This window comes from Balaenoptera ricei, chromosome X, assembly GCF_028023285.1.
Source record: "Balaenoptera ricei isolate mBalRic1 chromosome X, mBalRic1.hap2, whole genome shotgun sequence".
NCBI classification, from domain to species: domain Eukaryota; kingdom Metazoa; phylum Chordata; class Mammalia; order Artiodactyla; family Balaenopteridae; genus Balaenoptera; species Balaenoptera ricei.
Genome location: NC_082660.1, coordinates 93,344,948 through 93,368,804, shown reverse-complemented (window position 1 = coordinate 93,368,804; position 23,857 = coordinate 93,344,948). Strand labels below are relative to the sequence as shown.

Below are 23,857 nucleotides of genomic sequence, written 5' to 3'. Positions count from 1 at the left end.
CTTAATTAAGAACAACAAGTTAAATCATAGGCCAGCTGGTACACCAGAGAGAATCAGGGAAAGAGTTAGTAAAGAAGAATCCATATATACAATGGAATATTACTCAGCCATAAAAAGGAACAAAATTGAGTCATTAGTTGAGACGTGGATGGATCTAGAGACTGTCATACAGAGTGAAGTAAGTCAGAAAGAGAAAAACAAATATCGTATATTAACGCATGTATGTGGAACCTAGAAAAATGGTACAGATGAACTGGGTTGCAGGGCAGAATTTGAGACACAGATGTAGAGAACAAACGTATGGACACCAAGAGGGGAAAACTGCGGTGGGGTGGGGATGGTGGTGTGCTGAATTGGGCGATTGGGATTGACATGTATACAGTGATGTGTATAAAATGGATGACTGATTAAAAAAATAAAAAAGAAGAATCTGCTGTGGGTCAGAATAAACGTCAAAGACTGGCCTCAAAAACTACTCCTGACTGAATTTAATTTGATCAGACTGTTGAGCATATTATGCCCCAAGGCTTTGTTGAAAACAACAGAGCACTCAGTCTATAATTAGTGGAGCCTAACAGGCCAAGTGTAATACCAAATGAAGCAGACAGTTTAATACCGAGATTAAAGAAAGAAACAGTCAAAAAGAGTGTTGGTAAAAACCAATTGTAATCCTAGGATACCTGTGCATGTCCCCAAGTTTGCACCATCTGAGGAGTGACACCAGAAGGTTCACATAGTAGGGAAAATGGGCCAAGTCACAAGACAAATGAGTAAACAACAACCAAAGCAAGGAGTAGGAAAAAGGGGGAGGTGAATCAGTATCCAAAGATGTAAAAATAAATTAAACTATACAGATTTCAACAAAAATTACAATATATGCTGTCAAAGAAAAATTGCACTGGACAGAGTTAAATATCAAAGGAAGATGTTTTTCTTGAGACTGAACTCAACTATAAATACAACAATGACAGCAGGGGATTTATAATCAAAAGGTAGGGAGAGGGAGTCACTAGATTAAAAATTAACAAAAGTAACTTGATTAGATATCAAGAGTGAGGGGAAGAGGAACTTAACTGAATTTCAAGTATGGGAGGATTCTTGCTAAACTGGCTTAGCAGGATTCTTGCTAGAACTGGGCTCAGCAGGATTCTTTACTAAAACTGTTCTTGACAGCCCAGTCAAGAAAACTCAAAGGATCCCGATTAGCCGCAAGAGGGAGGGAATATGGGGATATATGTATACGTATAGCTGATTCACTTTGTGATACAGCAGAAACTAACACACCATTGTAAAGCAATTATACTCAAATAAAGATGTTAAAAAAAAAAGAAGGGAGTCCTTCTCAGTACAAAGAAACAGGCATATGAGACCCACATACAGGAAAGAGGGCCAAAAAAGGTATAACACATACAGAAAGAAATGGTAGAAGCCCTTCCTTATCAGTAATTACTTGAAAGGTAAATGGATTAAACTCTAATCAAAGAGCAGAGATTGGCAGGATGGATAAAAACCATGATCTAACTATATGCTGTCTACAAGAGACTCACTTTAGATTCAAAGACATATATAGATTGAAAAGATAGTAAAACATATTTCATGCAAATAATAACCAAAAGATAGCTGTATATCTATAGGATTATTAAACAAAATAGACTTTAAGATAAAAAAAAGTTACAAGAGACAAAGGACATTATATATTGATAAAAAGTTAAATTCATCAATAAGATGTAAAAATTATAGGCATATATGTATGCAACAACAGAAGCCCAGAATATATGAAGCAAACATGACAGAATTGAAGGGAGAAATAGGCAGTTCTAGACTAATACTTGGAGACTTCAACACCCCAGTTTCAGTAATGGATATCACATCTAGACAAAAGACCAATAAGGTTAGAGGTCTTAAACAACTCTATAACTCTATAAACTAACTAGACCTAGCAAACATATAGAACATGACACACAACAACAGCAGAATAAACATTCTTCTTAAGTGCACATGGAACATACTCAAGGATAGGACTTCATTTAGGCCACAAAACAAGTCTCAATACATTTGAAAAGATTAGGGTAATACAAAGTATCTTCTCTGGCCACAATTCAATGTAAAAAGAACTCTTACAACTCAACAAGAAGACAAGCAAATTAAGAATGGTGAAAGGACTTGAATCTCCAAAGAAGATATAATAACGAGTGACCAATAAGCACATGAAAAGGTATTCAACATCATTTAACACAGCAAAATACAAAGTAAAAGTAAAATGAGATACCACTTCACACTCACTAGGATATCTATAATAATAAAAAAAAGGAAAATAACAGGTCTTGGCAAGGATGTGGAGAATTGGAACACTTGAGCATTGCTGGTGGGAATGTAAAATAGTGAAGCTGCTATGGAAAACCTTTGGCAGTTCCTCAAAAAGTTAAACATAGAATTACCATATGACTCAGTAATTCCATTCTTAGGTATATCCCTAAGAAAATTGAAAACAAGGACACAAACATATACTTGTTCATGAATGTTCGTTGCAACATTATTCACAACAGGTAATAAAAGGTGGAAACAATTCAAGTTCCCACCAAGAGATGAATGTGTAAACAAAATGTAGTATATGCATACTATTGAATATTATTCATCCATAAAATGAAGCTCTGAAGCATGCTAACAACATGGATGAATTTTCAAAACATCATGCTAAATGCAATAAGCCAGACACAAAAGGACAATATTGTATGATTCCACGAATATAAAATATTCTAAAATAGACAAGTTAGTTGAGCTGGACGGTAGATTGGGGATTACCAGGGATGGGGGGAAGGAGGGAAATGGGGAGTTATTGCTTAATGGGTACAGAGTTTCTGCTTTAATTGATGAAATAGTTTTAGAAATAGATAGGAGTGATGGTTGCACAACATTGTAAATGTAATTAATGCCACTGATTTGTACACTTAAAATGGTTTAAATGAAAAGTTTTATTTTATATATGTTTTACCAAAATAAAACCCAAAAACTACAGGGATGACATGATCTGAAAATCCGTTGTTACTATGTTGCTTCTCTCAGTATTCAACCTGTTGATTGAATTCTTATTAGGATTCACTTTCAGCCATTAGCTCTCTTAGTTGCTTTACTAAATTTGTGTTTATTTCTTAGAGAAAACTGAAGTAAACAGTGAACGTCAGTTTTAAATGAGACTAGAATAAGATTTTACTTGAAACAAAAATCAATTCTATTTCTATTTCGCATCAATGAGCACACTGAAAATAAAATTAAGAAAAAATCCATCTAAAATAGCATCAAAAAGAATAAAATATGTTGGAATAAATTTGAAAAAAGTGCAAACTTGTACTCTGAAAACTACAAAATATTTTTGAAAGAAATTTCAATACAATTTTTATCAAAATCCTGCTACCATTTTGTATAAATTGATAAACGATCCTAAAATTCATATGGAAATTAATGGGATCCCAAATAACGAAAACAGTCTTGAAAAAGACCAAAGCAGGAGAAGTCCACTTTATGATTTCAAAACTCTCTACAAAGCTACATAATCAAAACAGTGTGATACTAGCATAAGGATAGACATAAAGATCTATGGGACAGAATTGAAGATCCAAACATAAACCCATATATTGATAGTCAATTGATTTTAGATAAGAGTGCCAGAGTGTCAAGACTATTCAATGGGGGGCGGGGGGAACAGTGTTTTTTTTTTTTTTTTGAGGTGAGGTTTATTTATTTATTTATTTTTGACGAATGGATGTCTAGTTGTTCTAACACCATTTGCTGAAAGGACTATTCTTTCTTCATTTGCACCTTTGTCAAAAATCAATTGATCATCTTTGTGTGGGACTATTTCTGGACTCTTTATTCTGTTTCAGTGATCTATTATCTTTCTCTTACCAATACCACACTGTCTTGATTACTGTAGCTTTGCATTAAGTCTTAAAATCGCATAGTGTGATTTCTCCAACATTTTTTCATAATTGTTTTGGCTATTCTAGTTCCTTTACCTTTCCATTTAAATTTTAGAATCAACTTGTCTATTTTTTATTTAAAAAGTTCTTCTGGCATTTTGATTGGATTTGCATTTAATTTATAGATCAATTTGGAGAGAACTGACATCTTTACAACGTTTAGTCTTCCAATCTATGAATATAGTATGGGAACGGTCTTTTTAACAAACAGTGCTTGGAGAACAGATATCCAGAAGAATGAAGTTGGATACTTACCTCACACCATATATAAAATTTAGCTCAAAATAGACCTAAGACCTAAATGTAAAAGCTGAAACAATAAAACTCCTAGAAGAAAACAAAAGTGTACATCTTTGTGACCTTGGACTAGGCAATGGTTCTTTAGATATGATCTCTAAAGCACAAGGATCAAATGAAAAAATAGACAAACAGGACATCATCAAAATGAAACTTTTGTACTTCAAAGACAATCAGAATGTGAATAAACAACCCACTCATTTATAATAAAAAAAAAACTCCTATTCAACTAAAAACAGTAGGTAACTTCCTTAATGTGATAAATAGAACCTTAAATAATAATTAATAAACCTTCAACAACCCTGATACTTTAATGGTACAAAATGGAGGGTTTACCCCTTGATAGCATGGTGGAGACAAAGATTCCTTTCATCACTTCTACTAAAAAAATGTGTTGTAAGTCATAGCCTATACAGTAAGGTAAGAAAAAATGTTTAAGAATTGAAAAGGAAGAAATAAAGCTGTCATTATTTGCAGGCAACATGATTGTTATATACAAAATCCAAAAGAATCTACAGACATAATATATACATTAATAAGTAAATTTAGCAAGTAGCTGGGTGCAATGTCAATATTCAACACTGAATTGTATTTCTATGTATCATTAACAAACAATTAAAAAGAAACAAAAATTTACCATTTACAATTGTGTAAGAGAATATTAAATACTTGGGAGTAAATCTAACAAAGATGTGCAAGACCTCTACACAATAAACTACAAAATATTATTGAGAGAACTTAATGAATACTTATGTAAATGAATACATAAATGCATAAATAGACAAAATGTGACAAACTTCTCAAATTGATGTATCCCAATGGAAATAACAATATTTACAAAACATCCAGCTATATCAAAAATAAAAAATAATCAAAGAAAACTTTGATCCTCTTTCCTAATCTATTTTTCATCTCTTATCACAAGTAGCTGATTTTGTCCATATTTCCTCAATTTGAATTTTTGAAAACAAAAATTTTATTTCACCAGCTTATCCCCAACCACACTTACAAAAAACGTTAGTCATTTTTATGTTTATTTTACTCATTTAAAAATATTTTGTATTTCCTTGAACCAAAAACATCCTCAATTGTAAGTTGCATCACTTAATTTCAATACTCTTTTCAGGATAAACAATATAAGGGTAAACATTCCACGTAAAATACATTCCAATTTCAGAAATGCTAAAATATGAAAAACCTGCAAGCCTTAGAACTCATAAACAGAAGTTAATTATGTTCATTCTTTGGATACAATGTTCAAACAACAGTGAATAGTTTGATTTGTTTCTCTGTACCCTTTCTGTGTATTATTATAATTAATATTTTTGTCATTATCTATAGGGTTTCACAACACTTATTTGCTCTTTCCATTCCTTTTCTTGTCTCCAGGACAACAGGGCGCTAGTACCTGAAAGACTTTATGGGACTAGAAATACTTCAACACAATTCAGTTGTTCATTATGGGAGGGCTATGTCACCAGTGAATGCCAGTCACCAATTTCCCTTCACTCTATCCCTGCCCTCTTATTTCACTCTCCCCCCATCATCACATCACACATTTTTGTCTTTGCCAATCTGAGAGGTCAAAAGTGTTCTCTTCTCCTTGTGGCATTCATTTCCCTTTCTCTGTTTACAGAAAGGGACTACAGTTTCCCTTATGGCTACTGGACATTGGCACAAGTTCTCTGACATATTTTTTTTCTTTCCTTTGCTCCCCAGGCATAGATCTCCTAAGTCCACTTCTTTCCTCAACATTCACTGATATTCATTTTTCCTGTGTTTTGAAAATGCATGAAATTAATACAGAGCAGCGTGTCAAGATGGGATGAATAGACTTTAAGGAGGGATTTTTCTTTTTAATATTTTTTCTTTCTTTCCCCTTTTCCCATAAACTTCTCTTATTCTGATAATCAGAAAAGTTAATAAAGGTTTTTTTATTTGATGAAAGAAAACATTCAAGGTAGGAAAAAAATACGTTTCCTAAAGAAAATTATTTGTTTCAGTAGAAATACAACATTACCTTTATTGCACTAATTTGTACCAAGTACAAAGTGTGTTTGTTTGGCTACATACATAATGAAAGTTTTCAGCGTTTTAAAATAGATGCTTCTGATCTGGAGCATGAGTATACTGTGCCCTTCACCCACACCCCACCCTAGTTCATTGGGCCTTTCAACCATCCTCCTATTCAAGGGGCCACAAAGACCAGAGTTTACCATTCTCTGATTACCAGGAAAGCTCTGTACTACCGCCTCTATCCTCGCTAGGCCTGCCTGTTCTCTGCCTTTATTCACAGTGCCCAGGTGGAAGCTGCCCTGGACCCTGTCTACTCTCTCCCACATGGATTATGCAGTCTGCTGCACCTTTCACCTCCAAATTACCATTTCTAGAGCCCTGGGAGGAGCCTAGGCTTACTGAAGTGTTGCTTCCTACCGGACCATCTTCCCAGTGGCCTCTCAACCAGACAGGTCAGTTTCCAAGGAACTCTTACCTTCTGACCAGATTGATTAACCTAGACTGGGTACTCTCACTGGAGAAGTCTGTAGACTACCCAAAATTGCATCCAAGTTCCCTCTGAGTGTGTGTGTGTGTGTGTGTGTGTGCACGTGTGCACACATGTTATAAGCAGGGTTATATGCACTTTTGTAGGGAGGTCGTTCTAGTCAAAATATGTAGATATGAGGTCCATGGAGGTTATATAACATGTTTAAGTTCACCCAGCTAAATGAAGAGTCAGATCTGGTATTTATATCCAGGTTGTTGGACTACATGGCATGTGGTCCTAGACATTAAGTTCTGTTGCCTCCCAAATGGTGTTTCTTAAGATCCTGTTATATTTTCACTTCTCTGTTTACAGTGTATCAAACAGCCCCACCTGGATATCCCATAGACATCTCAAACTCAATCTATCCAAATATGATCTTGCCATCTTCCCCTTGCCCTTATAACTTTCCTTACCTGATTCCTCCTCCTTTTCTCATGAACCCTATGGCGATTGGTGCCAATATACAAACAATACCCTCTCTCTCATCCCATACAATCAATCAATCCACAAGTCCTGGAGAATGTAACATTTGGGGGGATATAATTCCATTTGTGTATAATTTTTTAAAAGTAATATTAAAAAGCATTTTTTAAAAGAAAAATTTTAGGGCTTCCCTGGTGGCACAGTGGTTGAGAATCTGCCTGCCAATGCAGGGGACACGGGTTTGAGCCCTGGTCTGGGAGGATCCCACATGCCGTGGAGCAACTGGGCCCGTGAGCCACAATTACTGAGCCTGCGCGTCTGGAGCCTGTGCTCCGCAACAAGAGAGGCCGTGATAGTGAGAGGCCCACGCACCGCGATGAAGAGTGGCCCCCGCTTGCCACAACTAGAGAAAGCCCTCGCACAGAAACGAAGACCCAACACAGCCATAAATAAATAAATAATTAATTAATTTAAAATAATTAAATCTTAAAAAAAAATGCTGACTTCCATCTTAAAAAAAAAAAAAAGAAAAATTTTAGTTCACAACAAAATTGAGAGGAAGGTACAGAGATTTCCCATATACCCCTTGCATAGCCCCCATCTTTATCAACATTACTCAACAGAATGGTATATTTGTTACAATTCATGAACCTAAATCAACACGTCAAAATTACCCAAAGCCCATAGTTTACCTTAGCGTTCACTCTTGGTGTTGTGCATTTTATGGGTTCAGAAAAGTGTATGACATCTATCATTATAGTATCATACAGAGTATTTTCACTGCCCTAGAAATCCTCTGTGCTCCACCTATTCATACCCACCCCCAACCCTTGGCAACCACTGATTTTTTTACTGTCTCCATAGTTTTGTCTTTTCCAAAATGTCATGTATATAGTTGGAATCATATAGTATGTAGCCTTTTCAGATTGGCTTTCTTTCACTTAGTAATATGCATTTAAGTTCCCTCCATGTCTTCATGGCTTGATAGCTCATTCCTTTTCAGCGCTGAAAAATATTCCACTGTCTGGATGTACCACAGTTTATTTATCCATTCATCTAGTAAAAGTCATCTTGGTTGCTTCCAGGTTTTGGCAATTATGAAAAAACTTCTACAAACATCTGTGTGCAGGTTTTTGTGTGGACATAAGTTTTCAACTCCTTTGGGTACATATTAAGGAGCATGATTGCTGGATCATATGGTAAGAGGATGTTTACTTTCGTAAGAAATTGCCAAACAGTCTTCCAAAATGGTTAAACCACTTTTCAGCCCCACTAGCAATGAATGAGAGTTCCTGTTGCTCCACTTCCTTGCCAGCGTTTGGTGTTGTCAGTGTTCTGGATTTTGGTCATTCTAATAAATGTGTAGTGTATCTCATTGTTGTTTTAATTTGCATTTCCATGATGACATATGATGTGGAGCATCTTTGTATATGCTTACTTCCCATCTGTATCTCTTCTTTGGTGAGGTGTCTGTTAAAGTCTTTGGCCCATTTTTTAATCAGGTTTTTGTTTTCTTATTGTTGAATTTTAAGGGTTCTTTGTATATTTTGGATAATGGTCCCTTCTCAGATGTGTCTTCTGCAAATGTTCTCTCCCAGTCTGTGGCTTGTCTTCTCATTCCCTTGAACTGTCTTTTGCAGAGCAGAAGTTTTTCATTTTAATTAACTCCATCTAGTCAAGTATTTCTTCCATGTATCATGGTTTTGATGTCGTATCTAAAAAGTCATTGCCATGGCCAAGGTCACCTAGGTTTTCTCCTATGTAACCTTCTAGGAGTTTGATAATTTTGCATTTTACATTTAGGTCTGTGATCCATTTTGAGTTAATTTTTACGAAGGGTGTAAGGTCTGTGTCTACAGTCATTCTTTTGCATGTAGATGTCCAGTTGTCCCAGCACCATATTTTGAAAAGACCATCTTTGCTCTATTGTATTGCCTTTGCTCCTTTCTCAAAGGTCAGTTGACTCTATTTATGTGGGTCTATTTCTGAGCTCTCTGTTCTGTTCCATTGATCTATTCTTCTATTCTTTTGCAAATACCACACTATCACGATTACTGTAGATTTATAGTAAGTCTTGCATTTGGGTTGTAGTGCCAGTCCTCCAATTTCATTGTTCTTCAATATTGTGGTGGCTATTCTGGGTCTTTTACCCCTCCATATAAACCTTAGAATATTTTGTGATGTCCACCAAATAACTTGCTGGGATTTTGATTGGGATCTAACTTTTTAATATGCTTCTAGAACTAGTTTTTCTATCCAACTCTTCTACCACTACACACATTTAAGCTACCACCATGTTCCCCGTCTAAATAAATAATGCCAACATACTTTTAAATGCCAAATCAGAAATGTGGGTATTATCCTTTCCTTTTATTCCCTCACTTCCCTCAATCTCATCAATGACCAGTTCCTTGAGAATTCAACCTTCTAATTATCTTTCGCCTCTGCCTACTTTTTCCCAAACGTACTGCCTGTTATTGCCATGGTTCAGGTTCAAGATACCCAGTTATATTTTTCCTGGAATACCGTGAAAGTTTACTTGCTGGCATTCCTACATCATATATTGTTCCTGTTTAATGGATTCATTTTTTTCAAATATGAAATCTTATAAAATCACTGCTATTCAGTATCTTATTTCTTCTTCCTCCCATAGTCCTGTGAGATAGGTACTTTTGGAGAAATGTTCTTTAAGAGGATGATGTAGTGGGGTAGAAACCTCTACCTTCTCCAGGATAAAAAGGAACTTTGAGTTACTTATTTACATATAAGTTTTTAGCAGCTTACAGCCTTGTTACCATGGAATGCTGAGAGGATAGACAATAAGTACACCTTTGGATTATTTAGAAGATAGGAGTCCAAGATCTTATGTGGGACAACTACTGTAAAAAATGAAAATTATGCATAAATTCCTTTATATAAATTAATTTCAATTTCAATTCAAATTACAAGGAATCTGTTTTGGAACTTGAAAATGTTGCTCAAAAATTCCTCTGAATTATAAATACACATATACAAATTACAAATATACATACACATACAAATACACAAATTGATGAAAACAAATAATAAAAGCAAACTGTACTGCCAGATAAATTAACAATAAATTTTTAAAAGTGACTGCCCAAGAATAAAGAAAATAGCTAAGGAATAGCATTTGAAAGTTGACACAGATCTAGAAACAACTTGGCTTTTAGAATGTAATAAAGATAGCCTTTCAAATCCATATGGTCCTCAGTCCCAGACTTCTCAGCCTGAAGGACAGAAGTTCACTGCCATTCTCATCCTCATCAGGGGGTGTCATTAAGTGAACCTACATATATGCATTATATAGTATGGCCATTAAAATGTGAATGTGTAGAAGCTGATAAACTGGTCTCATCAATTCATAAGAAGGACACACGGAATGATAAGTAGACTGGGTGCTAGAATCCCAGCCTTGACACACTCCAGCGTTAAAAAGTATTACATAAAAACTTTGAACCTCAGTTTCTTTATCTGTAAAATTAGCATAACATCTATAACATAGTTTTAAGTCCATGGATCTAAATGTAGAAAACACTAACGCAAAGCACTTTATTTCTAACATTGAGATAGGTTTAAGAGGACACAACTGACCTGTTGGAAATGGTGTTCTGGCTAAGTAGGTAAAACCCATTGACATGAGCATATTTAGAGAATGATTATGGACTAAAATGTGAAGGTCAAAAACAGTTTAGAGAAAGTGGCAGTCTTCAAGAGCTGGGGTAGTCTGAAAAGACTACAGATCAAAAAGGTTTTTAACACAGTCCTGGTGATGTGAGGGGAATAGACAGCCTTATGCATTGCTGATGCTACTGTAAATTGGTACAAACTCTTAGGAGCAAAATTTGGAAATATTTCTAATAATTAAAATGCATATAATTTTGTATTGAAGTGAAATTCACATAAAATAAAATTAACTATCTTAAGTGTACAATTCAGTGACATTTAGTATACTCACAAAGTTGCACAACTGTTACTTCTATCTAGTCCCAAACATTTTCATTACTCCCAAAGGACACCCTGTACCCATTAAACAGTCACTCTCCATTCTGCCCTGTCCCCAGCCCTGGCAACAACTGATTTGTTTTTTGTCTTTATGTATTTACATATTTTGACATTTCATACAAATGGCATCATACAATATGTGACCTTTTATGTTTGGCTTCTTTCACTTGGCATAATGTTTTCAAGATTCATCCACGTTGTAGAATGTATCAGTACTTCATTCCTTTTTAGGAGTGTATAATAGTCCATTGTATGGGCATAACACATTTTGTTTATCAACTCATCATTTGATGGATATCTGGGTTGTTTCCACCTTTAGGCTATTGTGAATAGTGTTGCTATGAACATATCTGTACAGCAGTTTGTTTGAGTACCTATTTTAAATTCTTTGGGGTTCATTTCTAGGAGTGGAATTATTGGATCATACAGTAATTCTGTTTAACTTTTTGAAGAACTGGCAAACATTTTTTCTACAGGGGCTGTAACATTTTACATTCCCACCTGAAATCTATAAGGATTACAATTTCTTCATGTCCTTACCAACACTTGTTATTTTCAGTTTTACGGACTAGGGTCATCCTAGTGGGTGTAAGTGGTATCTCATTGTGGTTTTGATTTCCATTTCCCTAATGACTAATAATGTTGAACATATTTTAATGTTATTTTTGACCAACTGTATATCTTTTTTGGAGAAAAGTCTACATTAAAGTCCTTTGCTAATTTTTTAATTGAGTTGTTTGTCTTTTTGTTGTTGAGTTGCAGGAGTTCTTTATATATTCTAGATACTAGACCCTTACCAGATATATGATTTATAAATATTTCTTCCATTCTGTAAGTTGCCTTTTCACTTTCTTGGTAGTGTCCTTTGATGCACAAGTGTTTTTAATTTTGATGGCGTGCAATTTATCTATTTTTTTTTTTTTGCTCATGTTTTTGGTGTAATTTTTAAGAATCCATTGCCAAATACAAGGTTATGAAGATTTGCTCCTATGTTTTGTTCCAAAAGTTTTATGATTTTAGCTCCTATATTTAGGTCTGTAATGCAGTTTGAGTTTATTTTTGGATATAATGTGAGTTGGGGTCTAACTTCCCTCTTGTGCATGTAGATATTCAGTTGTTTCATCACCACTTGTGGAACAGCTTATTCTTTCTCCAATTGAATGGACTTGTCACCCTTGTCAAAAATCAATTGACCATAGACATATTTCTGGACCCTCGGTTCTATTCCATTTATCTATATATTTATCCTTATGACAGTACTACACTCTTCTGATTTCTATAAATTTGTAGGGTTTTGAAATAAGAAAGTGTGAGTCTTTTTACTTTGTTTTTTTGCCCAAGGTTTCTTTTTTACCTATTTGGGATTTCTTGCAATTCCATATGAATTTTACTATTAGCTTTTCCATTTCTGGAAAATAGATTGTTCTTGTTTTGATAGGAATCACATTGAATCTGTAGATTGCTTTGGGACTTATTGCCACCTTAACAATATTAGGTCTTCTAATTCATGAACATGGGGTATCTTTCCATTTACTTAGGTCTTATTTAATTACTTTCAGTAGTTTTTTAATTTTCAGTGTACATATATTGAACTTCCTTGGTTAAATTTATTCCTAAGTATTCTGGTCTTTTTCATGCTTTTGTACATAGAATTGTTTTCTTAATTTCATTTTTGGATTGCTCATTGCTAGTATATAGAAATACAACAGAATTTGGATGGCTGATCTTGTGTCTTGCAATTTGCCAAGTTCATCTATTAGCTCTAGTAGCCTTCTTGTATATTCTTTGGGATTTACTATATATAGTATCACACCACCTGCAAACAAAGATACTTCTTTTTCAATTTGGATTTGATTTATGTCTTTTTCTTGCTTAATTTCTCTGGCTAGAACTTTCAGTACAATATTGATGAAAGCAGGCATCCTTGTCTTATTCCTGGTCTTACATGGAAAGATTTCAGTGTTTCACTGTTGAGTATTATTTAGCATTGAGTTTCTCATAAATGCCCTTTATCGTGTAAGACAATCCTCTTATATTCTTAGTTTGTTAAGTGTTTGTATTACAAAACAGTGTTGGAGTTTGTCAAATGCTTTCTTTTGCATAAATTGAGATGATGTGGTTTTTTCCTTTCTTATATTAATGTAATATATATTACATCAATTGATTTTCATATATTGAATCACCCTTTCATTTTGTGCATAAATCCCAATTCATCATGATGTAAAATCCTTTCAATATTCTGCTGGCTTAGTTTGTTAGCATTTTGTTGAGGATTTTTGCATCAATATTCATCAGGACTTTTGAGGTGAGGTATATGTTTCTGGCATACACTATGGTAAATAAACAAACAAGTAAAATTATGCACATACCATATGACCCAGCACTTCCACTGCTTTGATTTACCTAGATATATATACACACATGCTCAGAAATGCATAGATGGAATTTTACTGTGGAACTGTTAGTAAGAGTCAAAATGTTGGAAATAGCCCAAGTCATCAAAAGGGAAAGGTCAAATAAACTATCCTCAAAAAAAACTACATAGTCATTAAAAAGAATGATATTCTTTATTGAAGCATCTCCAGGAATATTGTTAAGTAAAAAACAGTAGGACAGTAAATGTAATTTTATAACATTTAGTTAAAATGTATAACAGAAATATATAAATTTCTAGATGGATAGCTGTCAAGCTGTTAAGTGTTTAATTGTGGGGAGGGGTTTGAAATTGTGTTAAGGTGTAGTTAAAGCAGTATATTAAGATGAACTAGGCTATCTCAGTGACTTTAAATGGTTTATTACTCCTTCATGTCAGTTCAGTGAGAGTTATTGGCTCTACAGCATAGCTCTGCTCCATTGATTATTTGGGTATCTAGCCTGCATTCATCTCACAGTTATGTGTTCCAGATGGCACACATGGTTTCCAAGGTTACTGAAAGGAGTGTGGAGAGGTCACCCCGCAGTGTTTATAAGCCTTAGATGTGTCTTATATTACATTTGATGGCCCCAACATATGTGCAAGGGAGGCTAGGAAATGTAAAAGAACACGAAATTTTTTGGTTTTTTGGCCTCGCTGCCTGACTTGCTGGATCTTAGTTCCCCGACCAGGGATTGAACCCACGCCCTCTGCAGTGAAAGTGCAGAGTCCTAACCACTGGACAGCCAGGGAATTCCCAGAACACGTACTTTTTGATAAAGCAATCTTACTTTCCAGAATCTATTCTATAGAAATAAAAGCACCAGTAAATTGAATATCTGTACAAGCATGTTCATTGCAGGCAGCAATTCTTTTAGTGGGCAAAATATAGAAATAGTTTGAATGTTAATTAACAGGGGAATGGTTTGAATAACATAAGTTATAGTCATACTAGAGAAAGTAGATTCATTTGCATTTGTATTTACTGACCTTTGGAAAGTCCTATAAGACTTCCAAGCTGAAATAAAGAGACACAAGGTAAATGTGTAACTCAAAGTCATATGATGACATAAACAATAAAGGTAAAGGTAGCTACACAGCTAAATAAAAAAGCAAGTAGTTTTGCATATTTGGTTTATAACTCCTTTTTCTTCTATGTGACTTAAAAGACAAATGCATAAAACAATAATTGTAAAGTTATGTTAATATGCACACTCACCATAGACCCTGTTTCAGGTGAGCTGTGCAGAAGGAGTCTTCTTATAATCAGAGAGCCTACTGGTTTATAATTCATAATTAAGAGCTGCTGAAAGTCATAATGTAACATCATAATATTTAGTTAAAATGCAAAACAGAAATATATAAATTTCTAGATGGATATCCCTAAAACTGATAAGTATTTAATTGTGGGAAGGAGGTTGAAATTGGATGTGTGGTTAAAGCAGTATATTAAGATGAACTAGGTAATTCATTATTTGTGACAGTAGCAACATAAAGATATATAATGTCTTTATTTAACAATTATTCCTGGAGAGGCTTCAATATAAGAATCTCATTCTTTTTAACTACCATGTAGTTTTCTTGGTATAGCTAGACCACAGTTTATTTGACCTTTCCCTTTTGATGACTTAGGCTAGTTCCAATATTTTGGCTCTTACAATGTCACAATAAACATCCATCTAGGCGTTCTGTGCACATGTGTACATATATCTCTATTGTAATACAAAGCAGTGGAATTCTGGGTAATATGGTATGTGCATAGTTTTATGGGTTTGTTTATGTTTTTCCTTTCCATTTGTAAAAGCTATTGGGGTATTAGAGATATTTTCCTGTTATCTGTTATGATATTGCAAATATTTTTCTCCCAGGCTATTTCTTGTTTTTGGATATTTAATATTTTTTTCCTTTACAACTTCTGGATTTTCTTTCATGTTTAAGAAGATAATCACATTACAAGACTATATAGTTTTCCTCTTAATTTTCATTGCAATATTTTATTTCTGTTTTTCACATTTTCATCTTTAATCCACCTGGGATGTATTTTTGTGTATGTGGCTAGTAGGAATCTATGTTCATTTTCTTCTGATTGGATAGTCCATGTACTTGATTCTTAGGTTAAAAAACCTCCTTGAAAATGTGTAAAATCTTTAAATAAAAATGCTTATAGCTAAATATTTGCTCACTGCTGTGATTATTTCCTTAGGACAAAGTTCAAGCAGTAGAATTTGGGAGTCATGGAGTATGCAGAGTATAGAGCTTTTGGTACTTACTGTGAATAGAAGCAAAAAAAATGAATATAGCAATTTACTCTCTCATTGAGTATGAAAATGCCTACATCCTCAATAAAACTGAGTATTGTAAGTAAACATTTGTCTATTTGATAGGTAGATAACAACTTGTTTTTATTTTATTCATTTTTCATTTGTCTTTTTGCCTTCTACTAAGGTTGAATAATGCTTATTCTCCACATAGATTTACTTGATGGGTACCCTCAATTTTCAGGCTATGGTACCAACCATTTTGACTTTCGGGAGCCCTTAATTATGAATTGTAAACGATTAGGCTCTTTGGTTATAAGAAGACTCCTTCTGCACTGCTCAGCTGAAACAGGGTCTATAGTGAGGATTTTTGAAGCAGTTTTGAAGAACATGATTTCATGGGAACCCCAAAATGAAGATTCCAAGGCCATATGCACAGAAATTCTGACTTTGTAAGAGTATGTGTGTGTATGGGGAGCTATTTGTCATAAATTTGTATTTGTAATAAGCACTCTAGAAGATTATAATGTCAGGAGCTGACTTTTTGAGAGACATCAATTAATTATACAAGGTTATAATAGTTTTATAGACTGAATTTGGGGAATAACCCCTTTCTTATTGGGTTCTTTTTGAAAATGTAAGTTATAGTTTCTAGAGAAATAGATTATTTCCAATTTTATGCAATCAGAAGTAAAACTGGGCCAAGAACACTAGAATTCTAATTAAGTAAACATTTATTAAGTACCCACTATGTGTAAGTCACAGCAGTAATCAAAAGAAATATAATGAAATGATAAAATATAATGAAATATAATAGTCTTTACTTTGAAATGGAAAATGCAAAAAGTCCAGTTAAGAAATAATGCTTAAGTATACATATATACATATACATAAAACGATATATGTACATATATACACTAAAAGGTATAAATACATATATTTCTATATATATGTATATATTTATATATATAATATGTGTTATACATATATTAGTCTTACAAAGAATTCTTACATATGTTTCAGGATTGGAAGGGATGGGGTGAAGGGAACTGTTCCCTTAGATCTGTTTCCTGTATTGCTTTGTGCAATTTATGCATATTCTGAGTCTTCTGAACCAGTAGGGCAGGCCTGACAGGAGCCTTCAGGGAGAAATCATCCCACAAGAGAAAGAAGACAAAACCTCAGTTCTTAGACTTCGAGCAGCAACTCTGACTGTAGCATGACATGTTTTGCTCAAATTTGAACCCTGGTCCAACCCCCAAAATGGACTCATCATGTCTGACTCCTATGGAGGAAGTGCCCTGTGGCTGAAAATGGAAGGGGCTGTGTTACTAAAAACTCTGCTAAACACTGTGGCCCAAGCAATCCTGGAACAGTCCCCACCTGTGTTAAGCATCACTGTAAAGCAGAGAGAAAAACTTCAGAAGACAGAGTGGGGGTTCAATGCACTGGGGACTCCAGGAAACTCAGTGGGGGCTTTGGCACTCAAGGACTCCAGTGCACCACCAGCAGCAGCAGGGCCAGCAGAGAGCAAAGGGCCCAGGAGAAAAGGCCGCGCGGTGCCCAGCAGGCCTGGCAGGTCCCAGGGGAGCCAGGGGTGGGGCTCAGCAGCAGAGGCCTGGCATGGGAGTCCCCACCTCCCTGCCTGTTGGACTTGCTCCTGAGCGCAGGTTGAGTCATGCCAGGACCCTCCCTCCCTCAAAACTCATGTTCTGTAGTGGGTTGGGGTTCTGTATGCATAGGTGGGAACAAGAGCCCACCAAGCACAGCTCAGAGTCACCTCATTTCTTCCCCACAGCAGCCCTGTGAGGCAAATGTTTTCCCATGAAAAGACTGAGTCTTAAGCAAGTGTATCTGTAATAACTGCCAGTTTTATTCCTCTGGCTAAGAGATCCAGAGGTAATTTGAGGTTTACATTTCTTTCTTATAGTTCTTTTATTAAGAGTTTATTAAGTGTTTCATTGCCCTTCAAAGGTGATTGACAAGTTCTTTTATTGTGTCTGTTTATTTTAGTATTTTGTTACACAAGTAATACACACATATACACACATTTATATTATTCATTTTTTTGGAAAATGGGAAGATGCAAATAGGCAAAAAATAAAATAAAATACAGATCACAGAGATTCACTTAACCTTTTGGTGTATAATAATTCAGACATTTTTTGCATTATGACACGTATAAATGTACATATAAGATATATATAGATAGATATATCTATATATATCATTTTGCAACATATTATTTTCACTTTACAATATACAATGAGCATCTTCCCATGCAAACGAATGAAACAACCCTATTAAATGAGTGAGATTGGGTTAAAAGATGAAATGGTAACGAGTCATATGTAAATCAAAGGAACACTGAAGGATCGGAATAAAATAGTAGCAAATATTTAGCAAGAAAACGCAGACAAAAGGAACCAATGTTGCAATATTAATAACAGAAAATAGTTGAATTCAGGGGAGAAATGCATTAAATGGGATAAGGACGGTCCCGAGAATGCCTATGGTTAGAATGCAGAGCCCTAAATTTCTTTCTCAGACCCCTTATCTCTTCCAAACACCTTTCCATCTCGTCTCCCTCTCTTGTCATTTCTTCATCCTTAAAATGCCTATAGTCTACGTCCTCTTTAAATTCCTCGAGAGACTGAAGCAACCTTTGCCTAAAATTCCCTTCTGTTTGTTGGCGTTCGAATTCTCCATAGGGGCGTTCTTCCTCCCTCTTTGGCACGCTGCACTTGGGCTTTCCTTCATTTTCTTTGCAGGATTTTTGCATGATGTTGTGGTTTCCTGCTTAAGTCCAGGGAGAAAATGTAGAGTAAGATTGCTTCATTTCTTTTCATTCAAGATTGTCAGTTTCTCTCTGAAGCTAGATACTCGCCTAATCTCCCACCCCTGCTTCACTGGTCCAGCCCTCCGAAGTTCGAGATGCCCCCCCCCTTACCCCTTCTCCGCCTCTTTTCCCCTCCCTCAGCAGCCCACCATTTCTCCAGCAGACGAGGGTAATGGCCTCTCTGATGGGCGGCAGGAGGGGAGCAGACAGGGAGTTCAGCTGTGGGGCAGCAAATTTTACCCAGCTCTCGCCCTTCCCAACTCCCACCCTCAGAGACCCCCGTCTGAGTGCTTCCCTCCCTGAGACGATTCGGGATAGTCTCCTCCTCTTTTACTTGCCTGCAGATGTCTGTGAACACAGACCCTCAGACCTGCAGACAGAAAGGAAGGGGCGGGAAGGAGGGAGTTCTCTGTGGATCAACCAGCACCAGAGACAAGACACGTTATTATCTTGAATCTAGGATCCTCATCACCGTTGTCGCCCCAAATTTCCTACCTCCTGTTTCCCCTCCTGTTCTTATCCCTTCCTACTGAATCTCTGCCCCCAACCCCCACCCCTCACCCTCAGGCCTAGTCCTGCAAGGGCCCTGTCCCCTCCCTCCCCACTCCCCCGCATCCCTCTCGCAGGCTAGCACTGAATGAGGCGAACTAATTTCAAATTATCTCTAAATCTCTCTGTCTCCACCTCAGGATTCCAGCCTTTCTCCACGCACCAGCCCACACCTCATTTCCTCCAGCGGAGTTGGGAAAAGAGAAGAAGGATAAAGGGAAATCTTGCTAGTCTGAGAGAAGCTGATTATTTCTAAACTACACTAAACCTCTGGGTGTCTCTCAGGAGACTTCCACCTACTCCAGCCCCACCCCCCTTCAAAAATATAATTATCTCCGACGAGTTTGCACGGGTTTGGAGAAAGCAATCCTAGACATATTCTAGGCACTAGATTCAGCCACTACCACCCCAAGAGTCCCAGTGGTTCCCTCACACCAACCTTCTGGGATTTAAAGAATTTACGTCCTCTTTCTCTTGGCCACAAGCACGAACGCCTGCAGGGCAGTAAGGAGCTGGTACCCAGAGGAGAAAGAAGCCCGGGAATATGAGGACTTCACGTCAGCTCCTGATCACGTGAGAATTATGTCATCCTCCAACTCTGGTCCCCACTTTCCCCTCCCACCAGCTGTGCTGCAGAAATGGAACGGCTTACCAACCTCCCACCCCCCCCACCAGGCCCTGTCACTCATTTTTGTCATTGCTAATTCCAGAGGTCAAAAGTGGCCCCTTCTCCCTGTAGTTGGAATTTGCCTTTCTCTGATCACCAGAGAAGGGCTGCATTTTCCCATAGTCATATTAACAATTGCTACTTTTTTAATGGTTGTGTGGAGAGAGAGGATTATTCATCCTCTTCTAAAATACAAGAACAGAAAGGTAGCAGTCTTCCCTCCACCCACCCTCTCCCCAGTCACTAATAGCCACAATTTTCCTTGCACTTCAGTTCTTGCAACCAAATTGGAGGGGGTGGGGTAAATTAAGAAAGGAAGTAATGACTGGGATTGTGGTTTTTACTTTCATTCTGAAAATTTCCTATTCTTTTCCCCTTTTCCCCCATAAACATATTATATTCTTTTAATAATCAGAAATACGGTAACAGTATGTACATTTGGAAAAAAGATTCAAGATAGGAGGATAAAAAGACCCAGCCACCTGTTTCTGTTGCTGAGTCATAAGATAAATATAGACCCTCCAAGCAGACACATTTTTGGAAGTTTAAAATGTACAGGGCAACTGGAGGCTACCTTTCTGAGGCACTCCTGAGCATGTGAGGCCTTTTCATTAGGTGAGCTCCTGAGTCCATAATCCTACATACCTAGATTTTCAGATCTCAAAAGTCAGTCATAAAATTTTACTACTTCGATCTCAGTATCATGCCCTCTGTCTCCCAGTTTGTACCATGCCCTTGTATTTCCCTCAGTACTGTGTTTAAAAGATCCCACCTTTCCTCAACACTCTTATTTAGAATCCAGGAGTTTTTCATTTCTCCCACACATCTCTATCCTATTTATGTTTCCTTAGACCTTACTCAGCCACACTGGGGAATTAGAAGCACTAACAGAAACTGGCCCCATTTAGTCACTTATCACACAAAACTTTTTGTTGCTAAGGCTTTTGGTACTAATCTAAGTGAATCTGTTGTTGATTGGTTAGCTTGAAATATATGCAACAGAAAGAAGGATATGTTCTTTTTTTTAACGTTTTTTTTTTAATTTTTTTTTTTGGCTGCACCGCGTGGCTTGTAGAATTTTAGTTCCCTGACCAGGGATTGAACCGGGCCCTCTCAGGCAGTGAGAGCACGGGAGTCCTAACCACTGGACCACCAGGGAATTCCCAGGGATGTGTTCTTAGTATTTGTTTTTAGGAAAACAGCGGCTCATTATAAATGCAAAGTTGCCACTAACCACTTTGAAGTAAATGGTTCCAGAAAATATTTAAGAAGAGAAAGAGAAGAGATCTTAAAAGGAGTAGAGCATTGTTATCACAGTTATTAAGGAATGGTTAGTTGTGATAGAAGCAAAAGATTTGTTGTTAGGGTGGAGAAATCCTGAATCCTCTGTAAACGGCTTTTCATGCAGATCGTTAGATTTATGTGTTTTTTTTTTTTTTCCAATTTGAAAGCAGTCGTTCTTTATTAACTGACCAGATTACAAAAATGATGGCAAATACCATAGTTCATCCTTCTAATAAGCCTGCTTTTCTGGTCTTCCCTGTTGCCAGCATCTCCACCTTCTGTAAAATGCGTGGTCTTTTTCTTCATTGTCTTCATGACTGACAAATACCAAGTACTCCGATAAGTGGCAGGTCTCAATGATTACCTCCAAAGTATCTCAGGAATCCTTCCAATTCCCACTCTGGCTTCACTGCCACTTCCCAAAGGCAAGCAGCCATAAACTCTGACCACTACAACAACATTTACTGGCCTCTTTACCTTACATCTTGCTACCTTCCAATAAAATGAAGATTCTAAACAACAGATATGACATGTCACTGCCCTGCCTTATTTTACTTCATTCTCCAAAAATTCTATTAGATCTGGACAGCTTTGGTTTATCTAAACATTTCACAGAATACATCTCCATTTATAAGTAAAAGCTGTTATAAAAATACATGCAAATGCAAGCAAAGTAAGATATTGAGTTAGATTTAATTTGTTTCCCTACTATTGGTTGATGGGACTCATAGGTGAGGACAAAGAGGCATTATGTATCATGAAAAAAAAGTCCAATAATTGGGACCTGATACCTTCATAAGACCTTACCAAAACCCGCCTAACCTGTGTATCTACAACAATGTCCCAGTCCTCCTTCTCCCAAATCAGTGTAAGGAGACAGGTAAGGGTGACAGGTAAAGAACTGTGGGAGCCATAGACTTTGTGGGGAGTTCAGTGTCATTCATTATAACAACAATAACAACAACAACAACAATAATACTTCATACTTATATAATACTTGTCATATACCAGGCACTCTTCTAAGCACTTTACATATACTAACGGAATTACTATTCATTACTACTCACAATGCTATTATTAGCAAACTAAGGAGTACAGAGGTTAAGTAGCTTGCCCAAAGTCACACAGTAAATAGTGGAGATAGAATTTTAACCAAGGTATTCTGACTCCAGGGTTGGCACGTGGTGAAAGTCAATTCTATCCCTTTCTCGTGGATGAAAGGAAGAGCATAGTTCTTTCCTCTTTTAAACCAAGTGGAGGTGGAAGCTCTAAGAGAATTACATACAGAGAGAGGTCTGCAAGAACAAGGTACTGGTGTATGGTTCTTAGTTAGATCACTGCTTATTCTGTTGATCCAAAAGAGATAGCAGGGTGAAGATAGACACATAGTGTACTCTCCCCTTTGCTATGGCAAGGAGGGGTGAATTTTCCTGTGTGTTAGGTGGACACCAGGCTGACTTGCTGGTTCCTTTTCCAATATGGCTTCACACAGGGTGAGGGGACTCTATAAGCAAATAGTCCGAGAATTGTGCAAAATATGCTCAAATAAACCAAATGACAAATGATGGAAAAACTTGGATTAGGCATATCCTCCTGCCTTGAAGAACTAGACAACTGGGCAAATATATCAAACAACTACAAATGTTTTTAGACTCTAGACAATTGGCAGCACAAGGGTGTGGTCACTGAGAGAAGAGAAGCAATCAAGATGAGCCCTATGATTGCTTTGGATTTTGACTAAAGGCATCCTGTGGATTGTGGCATAGAGAGGAGGAGCATTTGCCTTCCTGAGTTGACAAGAAAGAGATTGGAAGTAGAGGTGGCTGAAGTTTGTGAGGAAGAATACCAGAGATGATGGATTAGTGCAGAAAAACATTCTCCAAAAGTCTTTTAAAAGTTTCCCTTGAGCCTGTTGCTATATATTAAGCTGCACATACATAAAGTGAAACTTCATGAGGCTGGGCAAAGAATGACAAGTGAGTTACAAGCCAGACACAAAAGGCCACATATTGTACGATTGTATTTATATTAAATATCCATAATAGGCAAGTCCATAAAGACATAAAGCAAATGAATGGTTTCCAGGGGCTAAGAGAGGAGAGACTGGGGAGTGAATGCTTAAGAGGTCTGCGGTTTCCTTTTGGAATGAAGAAAATATTCTGGAGCTAGATAGTGTTGATAACTGTACATTTGTGAGTATACTAAAAGACACTGAATTCTACAATTAAAAATGGTTGAGGTGTGACCAACATGGTGGAGTAGGAAGACCCTGAACTCACCTCCTCCCTCAGGCACACCAAAATTACAACTATTTACAGAGCAACTGTCTATGAGAATAACCTGAAGACTAACAGGAAAGATTTCCACAACTAAAAATATAAAGAAGGAACTACAATGAGACGGGTAGGAGGGGTGGAGTCATGGTATAGTAAAGACCCACACCCCTGGGTAGGCAACTCACAAATGAGAGGATAATCACAATCGCAGAGGGTCTCCCCAGAGAGTGAAGTGTCCAAGCTCCACATCAGACTCCCCAGTCCAGTGTTCCTGCACTAGGAAAGCAAGTTCCCAGAAAATCT

At 36.7% G+C, this 23,857-nt stretch overlaps 2 protein-coding genes across 7 annotated transcripts in view; both read right to left on the bottom strand.

The window, feature by feature from the left end:
• The window catches only part of BEX3 (brain expressed X-linked 3), a 296,936-nt gene that overhangs the window by 41,067 nt on the left and 232,012 nt on the right, over positions 1 to 23,857 (bottom strand). The window lies entirely within an intron of this gene.
• The window catches only part of TCEAL7 (transcription elongation factor A like 7), a 63,633-nt gene continuing 57,838 nt past the window's right edge, over positions 18,063 to 23,857 (bottom strand). Inside the window, exons 1-3 of one of the 5 annotated variants that reach the window (XM_059910067.1) lie at positions 19,767 to 19,860; positions 19,117 to 19,187; positions 18,063 to 18,735 (exon numbers count right to left, since the gene is read on the bottom strand). In XM_059910067.1, coding sequence (XP_059766050.1) covers positions 18,419 to 18,721 — 303 coding nt within the window. In that variant the 5' untranslated portion in view covers positions 18,722 to 18,735; positions 19,117 to 19,187; positions 19,767 to 19,860 and the 3' untranslated portion in view covers positions 18,063 to 18,418. Of the gene's footprint in view, positions 18,739 to 19,116; positions 19,188 to 19,766; positions 19,861 to 23,857 lie in introns of those variants that run through there. The other 4 variants (XM_059910066.1, XM_059910069.1, XM_059910068.1 and 1 more) reach the window with 4 other exon arrangements.